The sequence below is a fragment of the Clupea harengus genome, chromosome 7 (genome assembly GCF_900700415.2).
Source record: "Clupea harengus chromosome 7, Ch_v2.0.2, whole genome shotgun sequence".
Taxonomy (NCBI): domain Eukaryota; kingdom Metazoa; phylum Chordata; class Actinopteri; order Clupeiformes; family Clupeidae; genus Clupea; species Clupea harengus.
Genome location: NC_045158.1, coordinates 26,489,931 through 26,502,430, shown reverse-complemented (window position 1 = coordinate 26,502,430; position 12,500 = coordinate 26,489,931). Strand labels below are relative to the sequence as shown.

Genomic DNA, 12,500 nt, shown 5'->3' with positions numbered 1-12,500 from the left:
AAAATTTTTTTTTTAAAATAATATATATTTTTTTTTTTTTTTTTTTTACACATTCATTTTGTGTTGAAATGCAAGCTGCATCGATTATTGCATTGTTCATAGAAAGTCATAATTGTAACAAGGAAAAACTTTTTCTCTAATAAAAAAATAGATCTGTTGATTTTCTTTAATTATCAAACACAAAGTAGGAAGTGATTTGAGACTCTGAGTAGCAAACTCAAATGTTTTAAAAATTGAGATGCATCGATAATCGTTTTATCGGTTTAGAATCGAGAATCGGTTTTGAATCGAATCGTTGACCTCTGAATCGGAATCGAATCGAATCGTGAGGTGCCAAGAGATTCCCACCCCTAGTTATTAAGTTGTTAGAATTAGAATTAGAACTGTGTGTTATTGTTTCAGCCATGCAGCTGAGGCTGCTGCTTTTGGACTGATTGTTAGCGTCTGAACCTGGATTATTAATCACTAGGCGTGACTGTGCTTTGTTGACGGTGGTACTGTAACTTGTTTTTAGCGTGGGCGTGTGAACGTCTGTGCATATGTGTTTGTGTGTGTGCGCATGAGAGTGTGTCTGTGCATATGTGTTTGTGTGTAAGTGCATGAGAGTGTGTGTACGTCTGTGCATATGTGTTTGTGTGTGGGTGCATGAGAGTGTGTGTACGTCTGTGCATAAGTGTTTGTGTGTGGGCGCATGAGTGTGTGTACGTCTGTGCATATGTGTTTGTGTGTGTGCGCATGAGAGCGTGTCTGTGCATATGTGTTTGTGTGTGTGTGCATGAGAGTGTGTGTACGTCTGTGCAAATGTATTTGTGTGTGGGTGCATGAGAGTGTGTGTACGTCTGTGCATATGTGTTTGTGTGTGGGCACATGAGAGTGTGTGTACGTCTGTGCATATGTGTTTGTGTGTGGGTGCATCAGAGTGTGTGTACGTCTGTGCATATGTGTGTGTGCTGTCGCAGCCCAGCTCTCAGGACGCAACAAGGGAATTTCTCAAGCATCTCTTTATTAAGGCTTCAAACTTAAAACAAAGGTATTTAAACAAACAGAAAATGGGGTAAACCCTCCGGCTTGTACCCAGTGCAACCGGCACCTTCCCCTCTGTCTCTCTCTCTCGCCAGTCCTGCTTCTCACTGACTCTTTTAAACTCTTTGGTTTGACTAGATTGGCACTGATCAGCCACTAGTCAAACAATCTGCAGGTGAGCTTTCAATTAGGGAAAGCCCGACCTGCCTAGTCACCAGAACACCTCCCCAGGGTCCTAAAGTCTGCCTCGTGTAGGCCTGGTAAGGGAATTCACTCGTGTTCCAACCAAGTGGGAGCCCAAGAGCAGCTTGGGCTACCACAGTGCGCATGAGAGTGTGTGTACGTCTGTGCATATGTGTTTGTGTGTGGGTGCATGAGAGTGTGTGTACGTCTGCATATATGTTTGTGTGTGGGTGCATGAGAGTGTGTGTACGTCTGTGCATAATTGTTTGTGTGTGTGCGCATGAGAATGTGTGTACGTCTGTACATATGTGTTTGGGTTGTGTTTCAGTGTAGCCTCTTTCTGTGTCTGAAATAGTATTTCTTCATTTACTTTTTAAGTTTACCAGTTCATTTCTACTGTCTCTAATCTTCTATGTGTTTGTGCGAGTGTGTATGTGTGTTTGACTGTGTTTGTGTGTGTGTGTGTGTGTGTGTGTGTGTGTGTGTGTGTGTGTGTGTGTGTGTGTGTGTGTGTGTGTGTGTGTGTGTGTGTGTGTGTGTGTGTGTGTGTATGTCAGTGTGTGTTTGACATATTCCTTTTATAATAATCCATTCAGCCAAGGGTATGGTGTTCTTGAAAACCAGAATATTGTCTGTCGTTCCGCAGGAGATGACCTCCATGTTCAAGAAGATTCTCGACCTGACGTACCCAGTGACCTCCATGTTCTCAGGAGCCTCCTTCAACAACGGCATCAGTGCCATTTTCAAAGGCAAACAGATTGAGGTGGGAAGATGAGAACAGGCTGTCTTGGTCACCCTAGCCAGCTCAGCACAATGCCTTTGGGTTTCTGTAAAATGAACTGCATACAGCAGGCTCCATAATAGCTGGATGTGTCCCCTGAGAAAGTAATAATCAAAAAGCTGGAGGCTTGTGAGTTCCTGAGTAAGGTTCCCTTCCTTTTATTGTCTGTTTCTGTATTCTGTCTCTCTTTCCCAAAGGATATGTGGCTGCCATACTTTAACATCACCACAGACATCACGGCCTCTTGTATGCGTGTGCACACTGATGGTATGTAACACACACACACACACACACACACACACACACACACACCCACACACACGGACACACACACACAAACACACACACACACGTATATGCAATAATACTAATCATGGTAAGTAATGACAATGATCATTTTAGTGACTTTTAAGCTCGTTATACTACAGAGTATAAGTAGGCCTGCACTGAGAAAAATCTAAATAAAGATCATCTCTCTCTCTCTCTCTTTTCATTTGTCTCTCTCCCCATTTATCTCTCTCCTTCTTCCACACATCCTCCCTTGTTCTGTCTCTGGGTCCAGTAACAGCTCTGATTGTGATTGTTCCCGCAGGCTCTCTCTGGAGGTACATACGTGCCAGCATGTCCCTCTCTGGCTACCTGCCACCCCTCTGCGACCCCAAAGACGGTCACTTACTCATGGACGGAGGGTACATCAACAATCTGCCAGGTTGACCCCCCCTCCCCATATCTCATTTATCTCTTCTTTAAAGGGCCCCACCACAACGGGCATTGCCTGACGATTGATCTGACGGTTGGCATCCATCCTCTGGTTGCTTTACAAAAACCCAAAAATGAAGTCAGGTTTCAGTGACAGTGCAGGGTTTGAGTGGAATATGTCATTTTAATGGGAGACTGAACGGTGTCCAGCTCGGGCCAATCTAGATGATTGCAGTGACTGGATGCGAAAGCCACATCCATCTTTTAATAGGGTTTTCTTGGGACGTTCCCGTCCCTTGCTCCTGGAACTCAAGTGCCAGAGCAAGCCATTAGCTACATCAAGGTCATTGGCTCACGAGTACAACTTTGATGCAAAGTATGCCTTCACTGTCCAATTTGTCTGCGAGGGTCGCACTTTTAATCGCTGGCATGAATCTCTCCTGACCTTGCCTTGGAGTGAAACTGTCCATTACTCTAGCTACGTATGTGTATGCTGAAGTCTGTTTCTCGACTGAGATGGCGGCGTTTTGCAACAGTGCTAAAAGGTGTTCCCAGTGGATGAATAAAAAAATAAAAAAGACTTCTGTCCTCAGAGTGACTTCAGTTGAACGTTCTTGACTCTGTGCCAACGCTGCACTCCCTCCCCACAGCTGACGTGGCGCGCTCCATGGGTGCCAAGGTGGTGATCGCCGTAGATGTGGGCAGCCGCGACGAGAGGGACCTGACCAACTACGGCGACGCGCTGTCTGGCTGGTGGCTGCTGTGGAACCGACTCAACCCCTTCTCACACGGCGTGCGCGTAAGTCAGCCTCACCTGTATGACGCATGGATCTCTCCAAGACCCAGAATAAGCCCCACATTGCATGCCTGTGGCTAGGCAAGGACAGGGATCAGACCCAAACCCTGCCCGGAGGCCTTCCAGTGACCAGTGTGGAGAGTAATGACTCTGGTATGGGTATGTAACCAGGGGGTGTGTGTGTGTGTGTGTGTGTGTGTGTTGTTTTCTGCAGGTGTTGAACATGGCTGAGATCCAGACGCGTCTGGCCTACGTGTGCTGCGTGCGTCAGCTGGATTTGGTGAAGAACAGCGAGTACTGCGAGTACATCCGGCCGCCCATCGACCGCTACGGCACACTGGATTTCGGCAAGTTTGATGAGATCGCAGTAAGTCGTCCTCTCCTCATTTCTCTCTCTCTCTCTTTCTCTCTCTCTCTCTCTTTTTATGTCAGATCTTTTTCACGCAAATGGTGTATAGACAAAAGTCTGTGGTCGATTGATGATATCGGTAGCCTGTTGTTACCTGGTGATAAGTGGTTATGTTCTTGGTGTGGCCTTTAATATGGTGTGGGGGTAGCAGGGATGGGGCATTTTTAGGAGTCCTTGATCAATGTGATGGTTCAATATAGGGGTTTAAACATTGAAACCTCTCTATCCCTCTCTCTCTCCCTCCCTCCCTCCCTCTCTCTCTCCCTTCCTCTCTCTCTCCCTCTCTCTCTCTCTCTCTCTCTCTCCCTCCCTCTCTCTCTTCCTCTCTCTCTGTCTCTCTCTCCCTCCCTCTCTCTTTCTCTCTCTCCCTCCCTCTCTCTCCCTCTCTCTCTCTCTCCCTCCCTCTCTCTCTTCCTCTCTCTCTCTCTCTCCCTCCCTCTCTCTCCCTCTCTCTCTCTCTCCTTCCCTCTCTCTCTTCCTCTCTCTCTGTCTCTCCCTCCCTCTCTCTCTCTCTTTCTCTTTCTCCCTCCCTCTCTCTCGCTCTCTCTCTCCCTCCCTCTCTCTCCCTCCCTCCCTCTCTCTCTCTCTCTTTCTCTCTTTCTCTCTGTGGTTCTGTTCATCTTTGTCCTGTCTCCTGTCTCCTGTCTCTGCCTGTAGGATGTGGGCTACCAGCACGGGAAGACGGTGTTCAGCGTGTGGCAGCGCAGCGGGGTGGTGGAGCAGATTCTGAAGGACTGGCACCAGGAGGAGTTCCACAAGAGCAAGAAGAGTAACGTGAGTGCACGTGCACTTCTCCTCTGTGACCGCTCTCATTAGCACGTGCACTGCTTCTCCTCTGTGATCTCTCTCATTAGCACGTGCACTGCTTCTGTGACCGCTCTCATTAGCACGTGCACTGCTTCTGTGCACTTCTCCTCTGTGACCGCTCTCATTAGCACGTGCACTGCTCCTCTGTGACCGCTCTCATTAGCACGTGCACTGCTTCTGTGCAAATCTCCTCTGTGACCGCTCTCATTAGCACGTGCACTGCTTCTCCTCTGTGACCGCTCTCACTAGCACGTGCACTGCTTCTGTGCACATCTCCTCTGTGACCGCTCTCATTAGCGCGTGCACTGCTTCTGTGACCGCTCTCATTAGCACGTGCACTGCTTCTCCTCTGTGACCGCTCTCATTAGCACGTGCACTGCTTCTGTGACCGCTCTCATTAGCACGTGCACTGCTTCTCCTCTGTGACCTCTCTCATTAGCACGTGCACTGCTTCTCCTCTGTGACCTCTCTCATTAGCACGTGCACTGCTTCTCCTCTGTGACCTCTCTCATTAGCACGTGCACTGCTCCTCTGTGACCGCTCTCATTAGCACGTGCACTGCTTCTGTGACCGCTCTCATTAGCACGTGCACTGCTTCTGTGCACATCTCTCATTAGCACGTGCACTGCTTCTGTGCACATCTCTCATTAGCACGTGCACTGCTCCTCTGTGACCTCTCTCATTAGCACGTGCACTGCTTCTGTGCACATCTCTCATTAGCACGTGCACTGCTTCTGTAATTGAGTTTTGCCTCGGAGACACTGCATGAGATTAACAATTATTGTAATGGACTATACTGCAATGCTTTCATGAATTATCACAACAATTAAGTCACCAACGTTATTAGTCAACCAGATGTGGCCTCTTGGTTAGCGAACAAACTGCTTTGAATGTTTTTCTTCAGTGCAGGCAGCAGACTGTTGTATGTGTTTGCTTGTGAGTTTGTTCGTTTTGTTGTGCTAGTTGTTGCTTCGGTGATTTCTTCTTCTATTGAGGTGAATCTTTGTGTCCTCAGGTGCTCACCTGCCCCAATGCGTCCTTCACTGATCTGGCAGAGATTGTGTCTCGGATAGAGCCGGCCGTCAAGCAGCCTGCCCTAGATGGTAAGAGCAGGACCTCACGAGAGACACAGTATTTTTCAGCGTCACTTTAAAAAAGTCCCAATTCTTCTTCTACGTTAGATCGCTACGTGTTCCCCTTCCCAACCCCCCAACCCCTTACCTCCTTCACCCCTTCATAATTCTCTCTTCAAACAGCAGATGAATCGGAGTACCAGACTGACTATGACGAGATGCTCTCCGACTTCGACTTCAGCGAGCACACTGAGGATGAGACAGCCGACACAGGAGACACAGTAAGGCTCCTGGCCACTGAGATGCCTGCCAGACAGAGCGTAGAGGAGGAGACAGTTAGCGACAGTGGTACAGGAGGTAGAGAAGTCGTTTAGTAATCAGAAGGTTGTTGGTTCAATTCCCTGTCGAAGCGTCCTTGAGCAAGACACTGAACCCCTAATTGCTCCTGATGTGCAGTGTGCCATCAGTGTAAATGTAAAAAAATGTGTATACATCCTTGTAAGTCGCTTTGGATAAAAGCGTCTGCTAAATGTAAATGTAAATGTAAGTTAAACAGAGAGTTGAAACCCCCATATTAGACGGCCACACTCATGCACACATTGCTTCCTTGCTTGGGATCAGCTTGGAGCATCAACACATTATTTCTGATATGGAAAAAAGTCACGCTCTTCAAATTGTGTGAAAGTTAGATGACATACCTGTTTACCTGTACTCTAGACTACAGAAGGACCTGCCCCTATGCCTATGGTTGCTTCTTAATGCCTTCTGTGTCTCACCACACTTGAATGAATGTGTTCTGGATATTTTCTGCCTCAGTGATCTTGATACTCATTTTCTCAAGACAGTTTTCCAGACAGACAGAGATACAGTATGCTGTAATGTGTCAAATTTGCCCCCATCTTACTGTGTGTGTGTGTGTGTGTGTGTGTGTGTGTGTGTGTGTGTGTGTGTGTGCGTGCGTGCGTGCGTGCGTGCGTGCGTGCGTGTGCGTGTGCGTGTGCGCGTGCGTGCGTGCGTGCGTGCGTGCGTGCGTGCGTGCGTGCGTGTGTGTGTGATATGTTCCTCTCTGTGTCAGGATGAGGACATGGGATTGAGGCTCCCACGTTACCGGCTGGCAGACCCCACATCCTCATTTCTAGGATCATGAGATGCGGCGACTGTCTCCACTCGGAAGCGGATGAATGTGCACCCTCTGTTGTCATTAGTTATCCATAAAGTAGTTATCAGTGCAATACTTTATTTAATGAATTTATTATATTCTTCTATTTTATACCTAATTGAAGGGGTTTTCCTAGTGCAGTAACTTTTGGGACATTGTTCCCTGAACAGAGATTGACTTGTCCAGGACAGGCAAAAGGTCTGATTCAGGCGGAGATGATTAGTCCTATTGTGTCTGATTTCAGTGTGAACCTGGAGGTTTCTGGTTAGTTGTTAAATTATTTGGGGTACTTACTCACTGGAGTTGGAAACAACATTGGAGAAAAATGGGAACTTGATAAGAACATGTAATCTGGCATTATAAGGTGTCATTTTTACATTCAGGTGAAATTTGAATACTTGGTGGTATATAAGGCTGCCACCGCACAGTTACACTACACTACACTTCACTAGTACACTACACTAATACACTACAGTATTTTATATGTGCACAGTATGTTTACTGTTCTCAAGTTGGTCTAAAAAATACAGTACATGTGTCCTGTTTATGCAAAGTTTTGATGTATTTTTAGGTGTTCAAATAGTTACATGTACATGTTGGTAAATAGTTTTAACATTTTACACAATACATGCCTAATCTAAAGCCTAATATCAATGCAATTTGTCAGTGTTTCGATGCTGACACCACTGTGATTTTTTGATGGCTGCTATTTTTAATGTGTTAAAGCAGGTCAAAGAATCAAAAAGGGAAAGACACCACTTGTGCTTATTTTGTTTTATGATGACTGAAAGGTTCGAAACAAATCATTTCACTTTGTTTTTGTTGTTCTGATTGTTACACAGATGCCATATGTATGCTGAACAGAATGAGTCATTTCATAAGCTAATCATTTTAACGAGGGTATTTGTTTGTTTGTAATTAAATTGTGTGCTTGCCATTGCCTTTATGGGGGTATTTAGGATTTCCCATATAAAACTAATCCAATACAAAATAGTTGTGCTTTTGTTCTCTCCAAAAAATTGTATGGGTTGATGCCCTCGCTTTTGAGCTGAAGGTGTAAACTGAATTTAGTCTTAAGTGTAACATTATTTATGACATTTTTGTTTTCGAAATGTTCATTATTTGGATCCTTAGAACGTTGGAGTTTCCGAGCAAGTCAAAAAGTAACATGAGTGCGTTCTATTACTTTATGACGCATTGTGGGCGTGGTTACATCTTTTAAATTTGACGAGAAAGCGAAAAACGTATCGTTTCTCGGACGCCATGGATTCAGCGGACACAGAGACTGTAAGGGGGCTTCCGCTGCGGGAGCAGAGAATTCGTATTCAACAACTAGGTAAAATGCCACGTTCAGCAGGCCCAGTGCAGCTGCAGTCTGTTTCTGTGAATGTTGGAATGCCCTCTGTGGGCCTATGTTAAATTCAAAAGAAAACAAACTTACTAATGCTCCATGACATGTTGCTGTTCTTTTATATAATTTTGTGTTGAAAGTTCTCGGATTTAAAATATTAAAACATATGTTGTAGGCTAGCTGATTGCATCCAACATCAGAACTTCAACATCGATGTTGCAGTTGTGGACTACACATATTTAGTTAGCGTTTCACAATACCCCTAGGCTACTTCCGTTAGTTATGTGAAAATAATTGGATTGATGATGTCTTTGCGGGCAGATGTCCGTCCGTTTTAGTTATAAATACATATATATAAGATAAATAAACAGTACTTAAGTAACAGACAGTTATTAAGTAATAAACAGTCAATAATCATTTATTGAAGATAAACCGTATATCCTCATATGTCTACGTGGTTGATAAAGTAGGCTATCACAACTTCGAGTTTTTTTCCACATACCCTCAATAGAGAAAGAGTCCGAACACAATGCAGCAAGAGAGATCTTGGAAAATGACCACAAACTCCCTCGCGATGCGAAGACACTGGGCAATTATCTGCTAGATCGAGGGCCCGCCCTCCAGGTAACGTTGAAGTAGCCCACTCCTTACAACAACAGGAGTATTTTCAATACCGTTTTGTTTTAATGTCAGAGAAGATATTTAGCTGCGCTCTAACTTGTACGCTGTATGTTGAGCGTGTCCCTCACCTCATTTACAGAGAAATTGCAGTGTTTTACTTAGATGTGTGTGTGTGTGTGTGTGTGTGTTTAACCCAAGAACATCGTGGAGAAGCAACAGCGTCGATTGTGCACCCTGGTTGAGCAGCACAATGGCTTGCAGTACACACTTCGGTTAAGAGAGTCCCAGCTGCTGGAGATGGAGAATACCATGAAGAGTCTGGAGCGGCACAGTAATCCAGATCCGAAAAAGCGACATTATGATCAGGCAAGAATAGCCCCTGTCGCTAGGGACGATGACACCGATAGAATATAACAGCAGTACGGCCGTAAGAGTTCAGCACCAAGGCCAGCGCTACAAATATAAAAAAATATCCAGGACCTTGGAGAGTTATTCATATGGAATTGTCTTAGTTCTTGTCTACAATGTCGGATGTGAATTATGATTCTAGGTTCACTTTGACTGAATGGCTTCTGTGGTGTTGTAATGTTATAGTGTTATGCATTATCAGTTTGCTGTGACAACAACAGATGGCCCTTGCGATAGTAATTAAATAAAACTCCACCTCTGTATCTCCATCTGTCTATCTGTCTGTGTGTCTTCTTATATTTGCATGCAGAGTGTTCGACTGTTGGAAAACTGTCTTGAGAAAATGAGTATGAAGATCACTGAGGCAGAACATATCCAGAACACATACATTCGAGTGGAAGAGCACATACACCGGGTCTGTATAAAAGTCTCTCTTTCTTACACACACAAACACACACACACATCCTTTCCATACGCACCTTTAACATATCATTACTATCATTGTAATATACAGGCAACATAACTGAAAAAAAAAACACAAATACATGCTGTTAATAAATGAAGTGTATGTGCTGGTTGTACTCAAAATCTTTCATCTGGTCTCTCTCTCTCTCTCTCTCAGGAAGTGAGGGAGATGCCCCAGGTTCTAGACAAACTACAGTCTACTGTGATGCGTGGCCAGACGGAGCTCAGTGAAGTGGCCCAGATATCTCAGTCCGCCCTGGCCGCAGTGGAGAGCACTAAGGTTGGGTCTCGCTCCAACATTCGGGGCCAATTTGAATTGAAATCAGTCAAACCAAGTTTATTTTTGAATGCATTCCTGAGTTGGATTCCATATCCCCCGTACTGAATTTGATTGAACTGAACTGAATTTGAATGCTCTAGATTGTAGATTGAACTGAACTGAATTTGAATGCTCTAGATTGTAGATTGAACTGAACTGAATTTGAATGCTCTAGATTAAAGATTGAACTGAACTGAATTTGAATGCTCTAGATTGTCGATTGAACTGAACTGAATTTGAATGCTCTAGATTGTCGATTGAACTGAACTGAATTTGAATGTTCTAGATTGTAGATTGAACTGAACTGAATTTGAATGCTCTAGATTGTCGATTGAACTGAACTGAATTTGAATGCTCTAGATTGTAGATTGAACTGAACTGAATTTGAATGCTCTAGATTAAAGATTGAACTGAACTGAATTTGAATGCTCTAGATTGAAGATTGAACTGAACTGAATTTGAATGCTCTAGATTGTAGATTGAACAGAACTGAATTTGAATGCTCTAGATTGTAGATTGAACGTAACTGAAGTTTCAAGGCCCCCCCCCCCCCCCCCCCCCCCCCCCCCCCCCCCCCTGGGTCTCCGCATGGAGAGGCAGTGAGAGTGGTCCTTGCACGCTCTTCTAGGGAGGTTCTGGTTTTGTAACGCCTCTGTATGGCCTGCAGGGAATGCTGGTCCAGTTGGAGAGACAGCTGATGACGGAGCGGCAAGTCATAGATGGCAAGCTGAACACCAAGCACCTGGAGAAAGAGAGAGGGGTGGAGGGACGCCTGGAAAGAGAGGAGGGCGACAGGCGCATCAGCCGTGCCTCAAACCGATCAAAGGACCAGGTCAGCAGAAAAAGAGAGAGAGAGAGAGAGAGATGGGATTTCCTTGCTCACAATGTCATTGCATGGATAAAAGCCCTACCATTTTGAAACTTTGTCTACTTTGTCACTAAAATGTCCATTTTGTTCTTATGACAACAGAAAAAGTCAATCATGCCCAAAGAAGACCTCACTGACACCATTGATCCCGTTGGTGTCCGAGGTATGTATGGTAGTACTGTGCTTTAACAGTTATTCAGTAGATTTGTTCAAAACAAGTCGCAATACATTTGACACTTTGATTGACCAGTGTCCACATGCACACATTAAAGGAAGCATTGTGTCTTTGATTGACCAGTGTACACATGCACGAATTAAAGAAAGCATTGTGTCTTTGATTGACCAGTGTACACATGCACGAATTAAAGAAAGCATTGTGTCTTTGATTGACCAGTGTACACATGCACAAATTAAAGGAAGCATTGTGTCTTTGAATGACCAGTGTACACATGCACACATTAAAGGAAGCATTGTGTCTTTGATTGACCAGTGTACACATGCACACATTAAAGGAAGCATTGTGTCTTTGATTGACCAGTGTACACATGCACACATTAAAGAAAGCATTGTGTCTTTGATTGACCAGTGTACACATGCACACATTAAAGGAAGCATTGTGTCTTTGATTGACCAGTGTACACATGCACACATTAAAGGAAGCATTGTGTCTTGCAGTGGCCCAGAAGTCACCCACTCCAACCAACACACAGCAGTCCCACATGAAAATGGCGAAGGAAATGGATGATCTAAAGGAGGCCCTCGGCTGCACTGACCTGCAGGTAGTGTGTGTGTGTGTGTGTGTGTGTGTGTGTGTGTGTGTGTGTGTGTGTGTGTGTGTGTGTGTGTGTGTGTGTGTGTGTGTGTGTGTGTGTGTGTGTGAATGATCTCATAGATTTATACCTCATGCATCGATCACCCGTAACTGTGCAGCTCAAGGGAAAGAATGAACACAGAAGTCCATCAGCAGACACCACCCTGAACATAGATCAATGCAGGTGTGCAGAGCCACAGGATTAGCACTGATCCTCTGCTGAACACAGATCAGTGCAGGTCTGCAGGTCTGCAGAGCCACAGGATAAGCACTGATCCTCTGCTGCCTGCTGTGCCTGCTATGTGTCCGTCCACAGGAGCTGGAGAGCAGGCTGGTGTCCCAGACGGCCACACAGCAGCAGCTGCACACCCAGATGAAGCAGTGCGAGGAGCGGGCGGCCCAGAAGCAGGAGGAGCTGGCCGCCCTGGAGCTGCAGTACGCCCAGATCAAGTTCAACCCCGGGCCTGGCTGTGAGAGGTGAGACCCCACACACCAGTAGCATCATCATTCACAAAAAGTAACAACAGTTGTTCTACAAAGATTGCACCCAAAAAAAAGGTATGCTGAAAGGATCTGATTAGAAGTGAATACTGGTGCAAAGCTGATCACAGTGTTTTAACGACCCTACTGTGCCAAGCAGCACTGCGCTGCATAACATAGGTCTCTCTTGTAGTGCATTTATACGTGTCTTCAATCATATCATAACAGATGGCATATCATTCAATTC

General features: G+C 45.2%; 2 protein-coding genes across 2 annotated transcripts in view; both read left to right on the top strand.

The window, feature by feature from the left end:
• The window catches only part of pnpla7b (patatin-like phospholipase domain containing 7b), a gene marked incomplete at its 5' end in the record, with an annotated part of 24,759 nt that extends 16,838 nt beyond the window's left edge, over positions 1-7,921 (top strand). Inside the window, 9 exon segments of the mRNA XM_031570971.2 lie at positions 1,853-1,969; positions 2,185-2,254; positions 2,580-2,696; positions 3,337-3,485; positions 3,697-3,849; positions 4,549-4,665; positions 5,714-5,801; positions 5,955-6,052; positions 6,847-7,921. Coding sequence (XP_031426831.2) covers positions 1,853-1,969; positions 2,185-2,254; positions 2,580-2,696; positions 3,337-3,485; positions 3,697-3,849; positions 4,549-4,665; positions 5,714-5,801; positions 5,955-6,052; positions 6,847-6,918 — 981 coding nt within the window.
• Positions 7,922-8,067: 146 nt separating this feature from the next.
• On the top strand, positions 8,068-12,254 carry LOC105891678 (citron Rho-interacting kinase-like). Its single transcript, XM_031570024.2, has 9 exons — positions 8,068-8,266; positions 8,793-8,905; positions 9,101-9,268; positions 9,621-9,725; positions 9,933-10,055; positions 10,762-10,926; positions 11,065-11,125; positions 11,638-11,741; positions 12,090-12,254. Exons 1-9 carry the CDS (start codon positions 8,194-8,196, stop codon positions 12,252-12,254), a joined length of 1,077 nt encoding a protein of 358 aa, XP_031425884.2. The 5' UTR covers positions 8,068-8,193.
• The last annotated feature ends 246 nt before the right edge of the window (positions 12,255-12,500 follow it).